The sequence below is a fragment of the Hemicordylus capensis genome, chromosome 2 (assembly GCF_027244095.1).
Source record: "Hemicordylus capensis ecotype Gifberg chromosome 2, rHemCap1.1.pri, whole genome shotgun sequence".
Lineage (NCBI taxonomy): Eukaryota > Metazoa > Chordata > Lepidosauria > Squamata > Cordylidae > Hemicordylus > Hemicordylus capensis.
The window spans coordinates 259,710,365-259,728,546 of NC_069658.1; the positions used below are offsets into that span (position 1 = coordinate 259,710,365).

Sequence of the window (18,182 nt, forward strand, 5' to 3'; positions counted from 1 at the left end):
TACACCTATAACTACAATAGCATACCAAATATATAAAGTTCCTTTATCAACACATTCACAAACCAGTCATCAAGTTTACAGATGCTTAAAGACTATAATTTATTGATTTCATTTATTTTGCATATTTCTGTACCACCCCGTGTGTGTGTGTGTGTGTGTGTGTGTGTGTGTGTGTGTGTGTGTGTGTGTGTACACACACACACACACATAAACAAGGGGTGGCACAGAAATGTACCAGTGTGTACATACACACAGAAATGTGTGTATGTACACACACACAGAGAGAGGCTGTTTACATACTAAAACCAACTTAAAGCAGCCAAAAAAAAAAATTACAGTGATTAAAACAATTTAAAATTTCAACATAAACTTATTCACTAAAAGTTCTGATCCAAAAGGTACGTCTTCAGCTTTTTCTTAAAAACCAACACAGATGGCGAGGCCCTAGCACAACCACCAGTGCAGGGAGTTCTCAAACTTGGGTCCCCAGATGTTGCTGGACTACAACTCTCATCATCCCCCACCCCAATAGCCAAAGCTGTAGTAAATGTGCGGAGGCCAGTTGAGTGATGGAGCCATGCTGTTGGGGTGGGGGAGCACTGCTGCAGCAGGAAGCTGCCTGGGGCAGGGATTATGCTGGTAAGGACCTGCAGCTGTGCCTTTAAAGGTACCGTACACTGCTGCTGCCCCACCCACCCACCCGGTGCCACCTTGAACCACCAGACCAATCCATGGTTGGGCCTGAATTGGTTTGCCAGACCACAGCCCGAACCAAGGTCCATGCACACCCCTAATCTGGGGACCCAAGTTTGAGAACCCCTGCACTAGTGGAAGACCATATCCAGGACATATATGAAGTTACGCAACAGTTATTGTACAACTGTGTTGTGCAACTTGTTTGTGTTTGCTCGCACAAGGACTAATTTCAAAAAGACATCTCCCCCCACCCCCGTTTTGCACTATGTCCTTAAGATAGGCATTATACTAGCATGACAGCAGTCTGGAACACAAGCTCCCAACATAGTGAAACTTGCCTGTGCTACATCCATGAGGATGTTGGCCAGTACAGTTTTTCTTTTTCCTATTGGATTAAGAATCCCTTAGATTATAAACAAAACCAGATATTCAACTGTTTTACAAAATATAAGTAGCTTGCGGTCTTTCTGGTCTCTTGGTTTATCCTACCTCTGTCCTACCATATTACCATATCCTGCCACTTCTAGAAATAATGCTAACCACATTACTAGAAAAGTATCAATATGATTAGAATTTAGGGTTACTTTGGTGCTTTCACATTATCTGTATTGAACTGCTAGATCCCAAATCTTGTCAAACCTAGATCAAATTGAAGGAGGTTCTAGTCCCCGTCCCCCCCGCCCAGTTCCTTGCAATAATGACTTTTTCTGATGTTACTAGCTGTAAAATCAAATATTTTACTTACCAATTTTAGGTCATTAATTAATGTAATTAAATTACTTTTAAATCCAGCTGTAATTGAACATTGGTTATAGATTCTGTGTATTGCAGAATGCTTAGCCAGAACTTTTCTTTCCTATGCTGAGGAATATTCATGTTGGGGAATATGAATGCTAAAGGGTAAATAGGGATCCCAGTAAAGGACTGCTTGCTTTCATGACAAAACAATCCTGAAAAAAAGCCTTCATTTAAGAACTGCTGGGGTGAGGCACAAAGCTGTTACAGGTGTTGCACATATGCAGACACCATTTCTTCTATTCTTTCCCCACATTCTGCAAATTTTAGTATAGTATTATGGAAACAAGATAAGTGTCAATTGATTTGAGTATAGAATTTGCCTCCCTCTTTCTCCCCCCCCCCCACTTTTTGATACAGAATTTTGGCACAGAATTTGGATAATCCTGGGATCATCCTAGCACTGAAAGAATAACAGGTCTTCCTTTCCATTCCTGTTTTGTCTTGGCAGAAAAGATAGGAGGATATATAGCACCCTTAAGCCACACTTCATGTAATTCTTTGTGGCAAAAATCCTTATGTGCTCTTGTCTTTTATTCTCCTTTTGCAAGTTCCTGACTATTGTGGAAGGAGACTTCCAAACCTGGTAAAAGGTTTTCTGCTTCTCATGCTTCTAGTTACATTTTCTGTGTGTTGAGTTTGAGCTGCCCGTCTTGTTATGCTTCTTCTCTAGGCCTGCTCCTGGCTGCATTGTGACTACCCGCCTGCTACTCGGTCTTGTTCTGTGCTGCTTCAAGACTTCCTGCATCTGCTGTGCTTGAAACTCCTATGGCTGCCCCTACCTCCCTGTAATGGCTTTTATTGTTTCCACATATGGTGTTAAATGAGTTTGTATTGTGCAGTCTGTAGTAAGCCTTGTGTAATGAGCGGATGGCTTGTCTAATAACTGAAGTCCAGCCCCAAAGGACAAGGAGTTTCCCTGAAAAGTCTGACTCATTGCCCTCTGTTCAAGGAATGGGGCTGTAATTGATAGCATTCTTGAGGTGGGGGCACACTTGCCTCCAGATCCAGGTAATGACAGGGTATGTGGTAAGTCTTTCTCCTACCATCAAACCAGTTGTGGAGCCAGCTAAGCGGCAGCCTGCTTCCAGCCTTGCTTGGTGGCCCCCTCCAATACGCCCGTGCGCATGACATCACATGCACAGGGGTGTGGCTCGGGCTCCAGGGGAGCCCAGAGCAAACTCCCTCCTCTCATGCGCGGGCCGCCGAGAGCCCGGGCGAACTCTTCACCAATTATTTCAGACAGCTCTGACTGCCTGATAGGACGTTTTCCCCCTTCTCTCCCTCCAGAGAGGGAGAGGAAGGGGAAAATGTCCTATCAGGCAGCCAACACTGCCTGAAATGATGAGCTGAGAGCTCATTCAGGCTCTCTGCAGCCCAGGCCAAGGGGGCGTGGCCTGGGCTGCCGAGAGCCTGAACGAGCTCTCAGCTTGTCATTTCAGGCAGCGTCAGCTGCCTGATAGGATGTTTTCCCCTTTATCTTTCTCCAGAGAGGGAGAGGAAGGGAAAAATGTTCTATAAGGCAGTTGGTGCTGCCTGAAATAATTGGCAAAGAGTTCATCCAGGCTCCCTGTGGCCTGAACATGGGACGAGGGAGTTCACTCTGGGCTCCTCTGGAGCCTGAGCCATGGGGCATCGGCGGCCTTTTCCATTGGCAGCCCGGGTTCTTTGAACCCGTTCGTCCAACGGTGGCTCTGCCCCTACATCAAACCTAAAGCACCTCCCTTATGAGGCCAGGCTACAACACCTAGGGCTTTTTAGTTTTGAAAAAAGACGACTGTGGCGAGACGTGATAGACCTCTATAAAATCATGCATGGTCTGGAGAAAGTGGATAGAGAGTAATTTTTCTCCCTCACACATAACACTAGAACCAGAGGTCATCCCATGAAATCGATTGCCAGGAAATTTAGGACCAACAAACGGAAGTACTTTTTCACATAACGCATAATCAGCTTGTGGAATTCTCTGACACAAGGTGTGGTGACAGCCAACCACCTGGATGGCTTTAAGAGGGGTTTGGATAACTTCATGGAGGAGAGGTCTATCAACGGCTACTAGTCGGAGGGCTAAAGGCCACCTCCAGCCTCAAAGGCAGGATGCCTCTGAATACCAGTTGCAGGGGAGTAACAGCAGGAGGGAGGGCATGCCCTCAACTCCTGCCTGTGGCTTCCAGCAGCATCTGTTGGGCCACTGTGTGAAACAGGATGCTGGACTAGATGGGCCTTGGGCCTGATCCAGCAGGGCTGTTCTTATGTTTCACATCTGGATATAAATCTAATCTAGAAATGATTGAATGTTAGAAACCTTGGCATTTCCTTTTGGTCTTGGGATGACCCAAGCTAATCACTTCCTAACCTCTAAATAGCAATCTAATCAAGAAATGAGTGAATGTTAAAAACCTCAGCAACATTTCATTTTGGTCTTGGTTGGAAGGAGAAATGCTATCATCAGGAATTGCCTGTCGCTCAGTTGTAGAGCATGTGCTTTACACACAGATGGTCCCAGGTTTGGGACCGAGGCAGTATAAGGCAGTATAAATCCTCTGCTGTGGATTATGTAAGACCTTGCTTGATAATTGGATGATAGGCATCCACACACCTGAGTTAGCTATTGGTGGCTAGCATTCCACTGTCCATCCAAGTGAGATGCCCCCATGCTGCAGCATTCCACTCAAAGGCTCTCTGCCACTCCTTGCAAACACACACAGCCTCTGTAGAGCCTAAGGCTGGGTCACTTCAGCAATGAAGCTCACCTGTCTCCCAGTGGGAGCTACATTACTGGAACAGTAGCATTATCCTTGGGTGCCATGGAAGCTCTGCATGCTTGCAAGGAGCAGCGGAGTGCTTTTAAGTAGAATGTCAGCTAGTATATATGATGGTGATGCCTTATTAATATTTTAGAAATAGCCTCCTTTCCTTATCAAAGGAAAACTCAAAGTGGCTTACAGAACATTGTAAACAGTAAACGACAGTAAAGACAACAGTACAATAATACTGTACTGACATATCGCAAAAAGCAGTCAATGGAATAATAAAGTTACTCCTAGAATAGCAGCAGATAAAACACAGTTTACTCAGTTACCTTAAAAAAAGAAGAAGAAGAAGTGTGCCTGAAAAACTAGGTCTTAATGAAACAGTGAAACAAGGAAGAAAAGGGGGGGGGGACGTTTTAGGCAGAACTGCCACTATCTGAGCAATAGCAGTAAGTACCAGAGCAGATATATTTGGGGCAAAAACGCACAACCAAATTTGGCTAACTTAGATTGCTTGGGGAAAAAATCTTTTTGTTTGGTTCATGCAGAGCTTAAGTTTCCCCACAATTTCCCTTGGAGTGCTCATAAATGGTTTCTTTTTGTTCCCTTTTGGTTTAGCAGATGTCTGCAACTTAAAACCTCGATGGACTTCTATAGGACTTGCCCTAAGTATAATCCTCAACATCAGTCTTGCAGTGAGTAAGTAGCCCAGACTTTGATGCTGTAACCTTGAACATTTTTCTCCACACCTGAAGTTTATGTAATTGCATATCTTCAGTCAACGGGTTACATCGACAGATTTGCATATTACCTGGCTTTCAGCATGGACACACTTGAGAGAGCCTTGCTCAGGCCCCAGGTTCTGTGATATGAATCATTCTCAGGGGTGGGTGGGTTGGTTGGTTTGTGGTTGTTTATTAAAACAATCTCAAGGCAGTTTACAGAACATTTAAAAACAATCAAACTCTAAAACAGTCACACAATGAAAATATTAAAGTGGAATATAAAAATACAAATCTAATTAAAGGTTTGGCCGACCTGTTAGCTGTTTTTCCATAGCACAACTAAGTTGTGGTAGCCAGAATTCCAGCATCTGTGGAGGTTTGTCAGTAGATGCATCATCTAATAATACAGAATCCAGGAATTAAATGGATGATTAAACATGTTAATCAGATGGCTTTCTATGTAATGGTTCACTTGTGGCAAATATTGGTCTAATAATAAGGCAGGAAACTGCATTCTGATGTTGTTAATGTATGACCCCCCACCCACACCCCCATCAGTAGAAACAAATGTAAAAGAATCAAAGGAATAGATCCCAGCCCCCCAAGATAGCCACACTATTAACAAATTGATTTTAGAAGAGAAAGCATTATGCCAGCTAAGCTGTGTACTTTTCCAGCTAGGGTTTCTCTGTCCATGCTGCTTAGAAGGTTGGGGGGAAGCGGTATCAGCAACAATGCTGCCTAATCCTCTGTATGTTTTCCAGTTCTAGCGGTTCTAGCACAATCAGGCTCTGATTGTACTTCTCGTGATCTCGCTCGGCCTCCTTGCCCACATGACTGGATCGGTTATCGGGGAAAATGCTACTACTTTTCAGTGAGAGAACAAAACTGGACTGCCAGCCAGAGCTTCTGCTCTTCGCAGGATGCTTCCCTGGCGAGCATTAGAAATGAGGAAGAGGTGAGAGAAGCAAATCTTGTGACTGTTTTTGTATGGCGGACTGGTACAATAGTTGGCTTCTAATGGTTCTTTGTTGGTGATGCTCCACCATGAGACTGCACAAGGAAGCTGAATGTGTTTCTGAACTTTACTATTATGAATATTTATATGCTTCTTTTCAATGAAAGTCCTCTAAATATAGATTCATGGAAACACAGAGTATGTGTGGTCTTGCAGGCCATCCAGTCCAGCCACCTCTCAGTGCAGGAAACTCAGAGCAGGGCATTGCCAACAGGTGGCTGTCCAGCCTCTGCTTGAAGACCTCCAGTGAGGGAAAGTCCACCATCCTCCCTAGTAGTGTGGTTCCATTGTCAAACTTGTATTAGTTTTAGCTGCGCACATTGGGGTAGCAAAGAACAGGTCCTTATTCTGTTCTCACTGACAGCCCTTCAGGTCTTTGAAGAGTTGCTATCATGTCCTCCTTCAGTCTTTGCCTAGCTCTGAGGATTAAGGAAGCAAACGCTATTAAAAAACCATTTTTTGTTAGGATGGATGCTCAGGCTAAGTGGTGGGCAGCTCAGGCGGGCAGAGAGTGGCAACCAGCTGTTCAGCAGGCACGCAGTAGGGAGCGAGTGTCCCCATGCATCTTAGCTTCCCATGGTGTCCTCTAAGTTACAGGAGATGGTTCATAGCTACAGCAAGCATCACTGGAAAACCTGTGATTTTTCTATTACAGTATTGATGTATGCATTTTTGAAATAGGCAGGCAGAGCTGCCCTTCTAATTTGAGAATGCATTTCTTCTCTACTTTTGTTAGCTGGTCTCTGCTTTACCTGTGGCTTATATAGATTTATTTATTTTTACATGTATACCTGTGCTTCCTCCAAGAAGCCCAGAGTGGTGCACATAATTACATTTATCCCCCCCAACAGCCCTATAAGAAAGGTTATGTTGAGAGATAAGTGAGTGCCCCAGAGTCACCCAGTGAGTTTCTCTGCGGAATGGGATCTAAACTTGGATTTCCCCAGTCTAGTCCAGCACACTACCACTCTGATTCATTTCATTCTTGTTTAATTATTAGTAGTATTCCTTTTTTATTTAAATCAGGCGGACAGATCTGCCCTGGTGACTTAAGAATGCATTTACTTTCTACAGAAGCAGCCTTTTGTAGTTGGCTTGTGCTTTACTTGTGGCTTGTACAGTTCTGTGTGTGTGTGTGTGTGCTTGAGTTTGATCCTGCCATGTTAGATACAAATCTACAAACCACTGTAGTCCTGATAAGCACTATAAAGCAACTGCTGTTTTCTATATTCCTCTGTAGTTCTGCTGATGAGCAATTGAGATTTCTGGTGTGTGTGTCTGTGTGTGTGTGTGTGTGTGTGTGTGTGTGTGTGTGTGTGTGTGTTTCGATCCCACTCATTAGCTACAAATCTGTACTTTGCCAGTTATTGCTAAGGCACCTGCCTAGATCCACCTCCGCAGCTCTCTACAATTGGCTCCACCTCTCACTACTTGTAGCTCCACCCATCACCTGTCCTGCCTAGCCCCACACCCTAGTTCCAGGAACCACCAGCCACCATTGCACCCTGTTTGTTTGTTTGTTTGTTTGTTTGTTTAATTAATCTATATACCGCCCAATATTGAAATCTCTAGCACCTTTTAACGTGGTGATTCTCTTTATTTAGCAGGGGGGGGGAGTAACTGGCCCTGTCCACCCCCAGCACAGTAGAGATGTGCAAATGGTTCAAATTCAAACTTGTTTGGTTCGATGGTTCGAATTCGAAGTGAAACAGCCATCAGGTTCAAGCTGCAGGTTCGAATTCGAACCAAACTGGGGGGAGGGTTCAATTCAAACTAGTTTGAACTGGTTTGAACCTCCAAAGGTGGGTGGGGTGGTATAATTCTGGTAGCTTCCTTGCCCCCATTGGGAACTACCACCCACCACACTCCACTCTAGGCCACCCCTTTCGCCCCGATGTGAAGCTATACATTTGCTGGAATCTTTATTATTCCCTATGAGGAATTCAAAAATAATTTTTAAATTCACCAATAATCATAGGAGTGTCTGATTGCCTTGGGTTTGTTGGGTGGTAGGCACCCCTGGGTGCCTACCACCCACCCTGCTTTTGTGCCCCTAGGTGCTCTGCAATAGTGGATAATGGTCTGGTTTGAGTCCCATTGTACCCTATGAGAAAAATAATTAAAAATATTTTAAATATTCATAAACAGTCGTAGGAGTGTCCAATTGCTATGGGGTTTGGGTGCTATGGCGTTTGGGTGGTATGGGGTTTGGGCTGGTTCAAGTCCCATTATACCCTGTGAGAAATTTTTTCTTCAGTAATTCATTAAAAATCATACAAGTGTCCAGTTGCTTTGGGGATTGGGTGGTAGGTATCCATGGGTGCCAGCTACCACCCCACCCACTTTTGTGGGTTTGAACCAGTTCCAGACAATTCAAACGGGTTCAAATTCAAACCGAACCGGGGGGTCGAGCAAAACTAAAACTGAACCTGCTCCTCCCAGTTCGAACCCGGTTCAAATTTGAACCAAACCGGGCAAACCGCTATTGTGTACATCCCTACAGCACAGTACCTCCAGTGACTGTTGCTGGTGTCTATCTTGTGTTTCTTTTAAGATTGTTAGCCCTTTGGGGACAGGGATCCATCTTACTTATTTATTATTACTCTGTGTAATAGTAACATTACTATTACACCTGAGCCGTTTTTGGAAGAGCGGTATAGAAATTGAATAAATAACACATTATTATTATTATTATTATTATTATTATTATTATTATTAAAAATCTGAACCAGGGCATCAACAGGATTGCTAGCAGAACCAACCTTAGAACCTCCCACAGCCTCTTGGAATCCTTTTGGATCCAATAACCTTCTTGGGTAGACCATCGTAATAGGTCCTTCACCCCTGAGGGTGGGTTATGGTTCTCAGACCAACCTTAACCAGGTGGCTGTCCATCCATGACAATGGGGAAATCACAGGCATCCCCACCCACAGAACACCACCCTGACCAGAGCAAAAGACTAAATCAAGCAAGGGACCATCAATGTGTGTCAGTCCCGATACCACTTGGGACACGTCCATAGTCGTCATGACCGCCCCTGACAAAGTAGTCTCAAAGTGAACAAGTCCCCAACCATCATCAACCTGGGCAACATCAATGCCAACTCTGCAACCAAGTCAGCTCAGTTTGGGATTATATTGGTCAGTGGGGTGAATGGTGCACCAACAGACGTCCCAATCTGCTCCCCAGACTTTGGTACACATATTCGATATAGGCGAATGCCCTGACAGGGATCCTGGTAAAAGAGATATTATTCTTAGGAACCACAGCCACTCCCCCTCCCCGCCCACATCCTCTCACCTGCTCCACAATCAAGTACGCTGGCGGAAGAACCTGGGACCTTTGGGGCCACAAACCTCTCCCAACCAGGTCTCTGTGAGACACACCAGGTCGGCTTCATCATCCACAATCAAGTTGTGGATGGTTTCTATTTTATTTTGAACTGTCCTAGCATTACAGAGAAGCCAAGTGAGGTTCTGTGGGTGGCTGGTACTTCTCCCCAAGGTCAAAGAGCTGGCAGGATAGTTGACAGAAAATCCAAGAAGGTGATCACTCTTTTCCATCATTTATTTGCTTATATTTTATTTGAAGTCTATGTGTATGTTGCACAACGCTGCTGCTGCATTATTGGCCTGTGAATGTAGCAGTTTGGGGCTGTAACATCCATCTGTTCTGGCCTTTTCAGAATTTTGTGATACGCAACAAAGGCAAACATCCCTGTTGGGTTGGCCTAAGGAGAGACCGAGATCAGACCTGGAGATGGCTGGATGGAAAGAATGCAACGTGAGTCCCCCATTTTCTCTTCTCATTTTCAGTGGTGAGACCTCAAAATGCAAGGTCTTCCTTTGGAAGGTCTGCAGTTAATTGCTTATACAAGAGTCCCCAGATGTTATTTGACTACAGTACCCATCATCCCTAGCCACAATGGTCTTTGGCCATTATCATCTAGTAACCCCCTGTTTTGTAGGCTGGGTCCAGTTATTGCTTTCATGAGCATAAGCAGAGCAATGGAGGGGGCTTCTTCTGTAGGCTGGGAACTTGCCAGCCCCTGAATCTGTCTGCAGCTAGACTTGCATAGAACATGTCCACCCACAGAACACCTTTTCTTTTTTTTTCTAATTTAAATTTGTAAGTTGCTTTTCATGTCTGCCCAGGCTGAAAGGAGAGGTATAAATATAAACTATTAGGTGAGGCCTGTTGTTGACAAGGCAAAATCATTTTGAGTAGATTACAGTGATAGAGAAATTAAATATATGTTACAGATTTTTTAAAATGTATTTGCAAAAGGGAAGTGGAAGAACAGTTTGAGATTTATAATATTTGAGCCCCAAACATTATTCATTTTATTGAATAATTAGCATATATGGTTAATTTGAGTCCTAGTAAATTTGAAACTGAGAAAGGTCTGCTTCTCTTGGGCGTGATCTAATTACTGAGTGTTAAAAATCTGAGAACAATAATAAAGATATTATATCCAGAATTTCTCCTAAAAATACCCCCCCTCCAACTTTAAATTCTCACCAAGCATATTCCAGTGTAAAAAGTAGTGTATTCATCTAATTTCAGCAGTAGAATTGTACAGGATGGCCTCGTTATCCGCAGATTTGTTTTCTGTGGATTCGCTTATCCATGTTCGGGTAAAAGACACACAACCTTGGCATATGCAAGAAAAGAAAAACATGTCAACCTGAAGTAGTGCACTGGAGGGGAGGGGAATGAATGATTGAATGAATGAATGAATGAATGAATGAATAAATAAATAAATAAATAAATAAAAGGAGGACCCTTCCCCATGTGCTGTGAATGTGGTATGTACCTAACTGCCAGCTTATTTATTTATTTGTTTTCCAAGAAGTTTTGCTTTTATTAGTAATAGAAATAGGACCGGTTATGTCTCTGAGAATGATATAATCATACATGAATAAGAGCAATTACTCATTCACAGCAAAAAAAAAAAAAAAAAGCAGGAAAAGGGGGGGGCTTGTATAGAGTAATAATATTTAAGTATACTTGAATGAATTAAGATAATCTGTAAGAAATAGAGGGTATGTCTGAAAACTAAATCTAATCGTCAGAGAAAAAATGAACCTTGAACCTCACACAGAACTCTCACCTTGGCCTCAAAAGAATGATTTAAAACATAAAAATTCAATGGATAAGAAAATGTAAGCATTAAAACACAGGTTCTGCCAAAAAGAAAAGGTATATATATTGTAAATATGGAGCCACATATCCACCAATATTTTATAATCAAAATTCCCATCTTGTCCCATACAGGTATGCAAAACGTCACAGTAAAGTAAGTGACAGAAATCAGTTAAACCTTCAGCAGTCCTCCTCTTCATTTAACAAAAATAAATAAATGGAGAGTTAAATGGAAAGATATTCTTTCATGAAGAGACAGACTAACTTCAGCCAAAACTGGTCTCTCTAACCCACCACTGGGAGAATAGGTTAACAAGCTATGTCACCCAGATCTCTCCCCATACATACATATAATCCTTCTCAGTTTCCTTCTGATTGTTTGCATCACAACAAGCAGTTCATTCAACAATTACCATTATACAGTGTTCATAAAAACCAGTAAAAGCCCATAGGAGGAAATGGGTGGGGGTGGGGAATAGGAATGATAAAGGTATATATTTTTAAAAAGTTAAAATTTGATTTCAGTTAGAAGCTAAGGGTAACTAGTTAATTGTTCAAACCAAGACTTAAGAGTACCAAAAAGTCAGACACTGAGCATTCAAAATAAAATATCTCAGTATGTAGTCTTTTTAAAGCTATTATTATCATATAATAAAATAGTGCCAACAATCTTATGCCTTAAATTTAAAATTCCCTCATTCTTAATATTTCTCATCTCCTCTATGAAAAGGAAAAGAGAAACATAAAGAAACAAAGGACAAAAATCTGTGGCAATTCCTTAAGTCATTAAAACTATCTGGTTTATCATACAACATCCCAGTTCCTAATTAGGTTGGTATCAGTTTTAAACCATTATATAGAGCCCCCTAATTGAAAGGCCAATTAATGAGGTATAATATTTAATTATACTCAATGTTAAAACCTATATATTAAACCCTAAATTAGTTACATTAATTATCGTTTCTTCCATAAAGGTATATAGCAGTTCCTTAAGTCATTAGACCATTCGGGTATATCATAAAAAATCTCAGTTCCTGAGTAGGTTATTTCAATGCTAAACCCCTATATAGAGTTCCCTAAATCTTAATGGTTAAAAGAAAGAAAAAAGGAACAATTAACACAGGGGATACATTAAAATACAATAATAAGGTATATTATTTAATTATACTCTAAGGTAAAACCTGTATATGAAACCTTAAATAAATCAAATGTCTCAAGAAAAGAAGCCACAAAGTGGGGGAAAGGAGAGGAAAGGAGGGGGGGAACAAGCTCAGGGGGAAAGAGAAGTAAGAGAGAGAAAATAATTCCATTATATTAAAAATATATCAGCAAAGAGAAATAAAATACTGATAGATACACCACTAAAAATATCGGGCTTTTCATTTATCCCAGCACAAAGACAGAAAGGGAGAAAAATTGGTGAACATCTCAGCTGACTCACATAACATAGGGTTAATATCAAATCTTAAAGCCAGTGTCCAAGGACACTCTTTCATTGAGAGGGAGACTAAACAGTGCCGAAACTTTGACATGCCTGGGGGAAAAAGGGTTATCAAGTTTCTATACAGTAAAATTCCTTCAGTTAGAATCCTTCCACATAAATTTCACCGTAGCTACCTATCCAAAGACTAGGTAGTTCTAATAAAACACACCCAAAAGACATATAGCTAAAGCAAATAAACTTTGAAATAAGATGTAAATACTTAAAAGACCCCTTTTTGTAAAATCTTTTAAAATTATTTTAAAGTGAAACACCACTTAACGGTCTCCCCCCATGCCAATTTCCCCTCCCTGTATTTGGCAAAAAGTACCATGATTGCAACACTGAGTAACAAGTTCAGAAATGAGTAACAAGTTCAGAAATTCTTCAAAGTAAAGTCAAGATCCTGGTACAAAATGCTAATTGACATTAACTGTGATTGAATAGCAATTCCATCAGTGGTATTGAACTACAAAAGACCGAAAAGTCCTGATTCCACTAAGAAAGACAGAACATAGGAAAACACTCCTCCTCTTCCTCTGCCAAACAGCCAGTTCTCACCAGTCATTTTCATTTCATTTCCCCAGTCAGAGTTTCAAATGGTTAGTTATAGGAAGATAATTGTCCAGCCATAAAACACTTTGTCAGCCATGCAAACAGAAGGGACTATAAATTCAAGGAAGATCGTACGGGATCCTGGCAGGCAAATCCTCCCTAACACAAATAAACTGAGTCTTTCCAGTTGGGACTTTGTAAGTAAAACTTAAGTTGGTTAAATGTGTAAATATGTGGCATTGCAGAACAATTTTAAAAAGACCCATGAAAAAGCTGCTTTTCTCTCCAAGCCAATCTTCTTCTCCATTCTTCTTCTCCATTGCAGATGTCGTAACAAAATTCACAATCATCTCCGACAGATTACGTGTAGGTTAAAGATCAAGATAAAATAAGTAATTGCTGTAGCCTCCGACCTTTTAAAAAGATTCTTCAAAGCAAAATTAAAAGCTGATAGTATTTGAATGCTGAGCTCTCTGGCGAAGTCCATAGAAAGATTCAAAAATAGAAAAAAGCAGAAAATAAGCAAAAGTTTACAGTAAAAAAAACCCCATAGATCTGACAAACTTACAGCCATGCTGGAAAGTTCAAGGTGGGGGATAGTGGGGTTCATAAAGAGGGGCAGGGGAACCCATACTAATCTCCAATGAATGTTGTGAGTAGTTTAAAGTTTAAGATTACAATAAGAAATAAATAATTGCTGGGATATCAGACATTTTTAAAAAATTCTTCAGGGCAAAACTGAAAGCTGTTAGCATTGGAATGCTGAGATCTCCAGCAAAGTAAAGATAGCAAAAAAAAAAAAAAAAGCAAGAGCTTTAAATGCAGGGGGGGGGAACCCCATAGATCTGCCAAACTCATGGCCGTGGACATCTCAGAGATTTATTAGGAAAGATAAAAGGAATAGAGCAGGTTGTCTGTAATTAGGCGATGAAAAGCCTCTCTTTGTTCGGTCCGATGATTGCGGAAAGGTCTCTCCAGATGTTCATCCAGGGTTTTCCAGACATTTTACGGTCTGAAGAACCCCTAGACTCCCACCTCTAGGAGGAGGACCAAGCCCTGTACACATACTGACCTCCATCTGGCTGACGGAAGGTGATAAGACCAAACGATTGATGAAAACCCTGACAGCTGGTTTAGTCAGGAGTTTTCATTCCAGACACCATCTTGCTTATCTATCTATCTATCTATCTATCTATCTATCTATTTTACATTTTATATCCCGCTCTTCCTTCAAGGAGCCCAGAGCGGTGTACTACAAAAATTTCCTACCAAAATAGGTTGTCTTCATGCACACCTAAATGTTTAGAGGTTTTTGCAATGCCCTAGGTGTGTTGAGCATGGGGTAGTGTTTTTTATTTCTATTACGTTGCAGGTAAACAATAATAAAATAATAAAACAGTATCAGGAATATGCAAAAGCACACACATACAAAGAAATATAAGTTCCTAATGCACAGTCTGACTAAACAAACTGTTCCCTATGCTGAATTCCCTTTTCCTTGCTCAATTCCTGATGATAATCACGCTTCCTGCAATCCTTTCTTTTATGGATCTATGCTGGCTTCAACCATGAGGGAGCAAAACTCCATTGCCCCTCACTAAGCCTTTCTGCACACGCTTTTCTCCAACAAAGACCACCATTCTTGTTCTCAGAATTCCCAGCAACTGCTCTCTAGGTCCCACAGCCCTGTTGTACTGATTGGCTGCCCTCGAGTTCACCAGCCTGTCAGTTGAGACAAGGGTTCACTCCCTGTTAACTCTTTAAAGGGAGGGGAGGCTGATCACTAAGAACATAAAAACAGGCCTGCTGGATGAGACCCAAGGCCCATCTAGTCCAGCATCCTGTTTCACACAGTGTCCCACCAGATGCCGTTGGAAGCCACAGGCAGGAGTTGAGGGCATGCCCTCTCTCCTGGTGTTACTCCCCTGCAAGAGGTATCCTGAGTGTATAAATTGGTCATTGTGTATGTCATTTCCTCTGTGTCTCTGTGGCTGACTATGTGCATATGGAGGAACTGTGGAGACCCGGTGCAGGCCCACATACACCTCCCCCAGTCTTGTTGTGCAAGCAGGCAAAACTTCCAATTCTGCCCCCACTGTGAAAGTGCTGTGGAAGAGAGGAAACATGTCACTGATGCTCTGTGACATGTTTCCCCAATTACAAATTGCATACTTTGCATCTGTAAAATGAGATTAGGATACGTATACATTGAATAAGGTTATAATTGTTGGAAAGTCTCAGCTACTATTATTACAAAGATTTATCTTTGCTGCTTTTCAACCAAAAAAAATCTCAAAAGTGGTCTGCACAGAAAAATATAAATAAGATACTTCCCTGTCCCCAAAGGGATCACAATCTAAAAAGAAACGTAAGGTAATGAGCAACAGCCACTGGAGCCATGCTGTGCTGGATCTGAATAGGGCCAGTTGCTCTCTCCCTGCTAAATTTAAAGATATCACTTCTTTAAAATGTACCTCTTTGCTCAGTTAGCAGTGGCCCAAATCCCACCCCTTCCCTGTTCTCTTGGTTTAGAAAAAGCCATACTTGGGATGGGTTGGTCACTACTCTTTTATTATAAGACAGTTCAAGGGACTGGTCAGGATTGGTCCCAGCATAAAATTTGTGTTGGAAATATAATTTTTCAATGAGTTCACATTTAATGTGCATATAAATGTGCCAGAAAATATGACAGGGTAATACCTCTCCTGCAGTCATTGCACTGGTTGCCTATTCGCTTCCGAGTTCAATTTAAGGTCCTGGTTTTGACCTTCAAAGCCTTGTGGGGTTTGGCGCCTGTCTATCTACAGACCCGCCTCTCCCATCCAATTGCATCCCATCCAGTTAGTTCTTCTCAGATGGCCCTTCTGTTGGCCCCTGATTTCTGAGAGGTTCAAGGTGCTAGGACCTGTGAAAGGGCCTTTTCGGTTGCTGCCCCACTTCTCTGGAACTCCCTTCCCCTTCAGATTCATTTAGCTCCTTCCTTATTGATTTTTAAATCTCTACTGAAGACTTTTCTTTTTTGCCAGGCTTTTGCCCTGTAGTTTACCTATTTGGTCCCCCCCCCCTTTTTTGTTAGTTACTTTAGTTTTTAATTTAGAATGTAATTTTAATGCTGTCTTGCTTTGTATGTTTTTGTACACCGCCCAGAGTCTTCGGAGTGGGTAGTATATTAAATGTTTCTAATAAATAAATAAATAAATAAATATAAGAAAGTTATGTTGAATCTGGGTAATGTATCTGGTATAAATTTGAGAGCAGGACATGATGGGAATCAAGGTTGGTTCTCCTTTAAAAAACAAACAAACCATGGCTAACCAATAAACATTGCCATGTGTATGTGTTTCTGCCTTGCAAACTGAGTTGTCTTCTAAGATATCAAGATGTCTGTTTGCTGCTGTCAGGGAAATATGCAGCCCATGTTTAACTCCAGGTTGTGTTGCAGGTTGAAAGTCTTGGGAGAGGGAGGAGATGCAGACTGTGCATACTTAAATGATGAAGCCAAACCGAGCGCCTCAAGATGCATTATCGAACACCGGTGGATCTGCAGCAAGCCGATGAACTAGAAAAGCCGAAAGAGAACATGAAAGAACATGAATGCTAGCTGTTCAGATGTGCCTCCTCATTTGATCTCTCCCCATTTTTCTGGCTATGTACAGCCCTTCCCTCCCACCTTGCACTGACAGGGCTCACAGGCTTACCCTATCCCAACTGTGTGTCTGCTCCTTACCTCAATTAGTGTTGACATGCTAGGTGTTTAAAATATGAAATGGCTTTTTTTAAATCCACCTTTTAGAACCTGACATGGCCAGCCTGCTAATGAGGCCAGGTGAAGCAGTAGGGATGTGCGGTTCGGTTCGGATCCGGACCGGTTCGTCCGAACCGGTCCGGATCCGGCAGCTCGATCCCGGACTGAATCGGGCCCTTCCGGGGACCGAGCCGGACCGAATTCGAGCCGGTTCGGGAATGAAATTGAGTCTCTGGAGTGTCTCTTTAAAGTTCCAAGTGTGTCCTCCATTTTGTGTCTCCTTCCCGAAACTTTTGCTCCTCCTTGCATCCATTTTGTGATGCTATTTCCAGGCATTGTATTGGCTGCGCTATTGATCCTTGATTGGCCAGAATGAGTCCTTTGGTCTGGTAGGCTGCTTGGCTGTTGCACTGTTGAGAGCTGGCACCCTGTTGGCCGTGGGGGGAGTGCAAAGGTGGGGGCTCCCAAAGGAGGGAATTTCAAACCTATATAAACCCAAGCCTCTTCTCTGGAAACTTCTCTTGGCTGCAGTTGTGGGATCATCTCTGAGACCTGCTTGCCCTTTGCTGGCTGCTCTGGTGTCTCTGTGAGTCCTGACTGTGTCCTGTGTCTCTCTGTGTGTGCTCTGTCTAATCCTTTGTCCACCTGCCCTTTGTGACTCTCTGTGTGTCTCCTCTCTCTGTCTGTCTCTTGTCTGTATACTGTGTGTTACTTCACTTTACTTTCTTCTTAATTTCCCCCAATTTTCCCTGTTCCTTGTCTGTCTGCTTTTCTCCCCCCTCCCCCCCCTTTCCCTTCTCATCCTTTGGGCCTACCCTCCCCCTCCCCCACTCCCACCCACTGCATCCTCATTGCTTTAAATCTTCTTCCATTAATTATTGCTCTTTGTCCTGCCTTGTTTTTGTCCAACTTTTTGATTTTCACATTGCATTCCATTGGTTTCATTTATATATTGCTTGCTGGTTTTGCTTAAATTGTACCATTTTGTTTGTTTCTGCTGACTGCTGCTGCCCTGCGAGTTGGTTCCCTGAATCCCTCCCCCCCACCCCCAGAGGATTCTGTTGTTGTTTCTTGTTGTCCCATATAATCAGTTTTGGTTCCCTGCTCCAAACTTGCCCCTCCAAGTCCAACCACACCCCACCCCAACCCCACCCCATCCAGCCTTCTCCCAAGTTTGCTGCTGCCAAACAGAGTCCAGTTTTCTTTGCTTGGTTCCACTTATTCATTTGCTATTATTAATTTGCAGCAATTGTGGTTTCATTGTCTCTG

The 18,182-nt window shown here is 42.4% G+C and overlaps 1 protein-coding gene across 1 annotated transcript in view; it reads left to right on the plus strand.

The window, feature by feature from the left end:
• The window catches only part of LOC128346802 (C-type lectin domain family 2 member B-like), a 28,085-nt gene extending 10,283 nt beyond the window's left edge, over positions 1 to 17,802 (plus strand). Inside the window, exons 2-6 of the mRNA XM_053300487.1 lie at positions 2,165 to 2,279; positions 4,866 to 4,939; positions 5,734 to 5,927; positions 9,674 to 9,771; positions 16,611 to 17,802. Coding sequence (XP_053156462.1) covers positions 2,260 to 2,279; positions 4,866 to 4,939; positions 5,734 to 5,927; positions 9,674 to 9,771; positions 16,611 to 16,731 — 507 coding nt within the window. The 5' untranslated portion in view covers positions 2,165 to 2,259 and the 3' untranslated portion in view covers positions 16,732 to 17,802. The remainder of the gene's footprint in view (positions 1 to 2,164; positions 2,280 to 4,865; positions 4,940 to 5,733; positions 5,928 to 9,673; positions 9,772 to 16,610) is intronic.
• Positions 17,803 to 18,182: the final 380 nt, after the last annotated feature.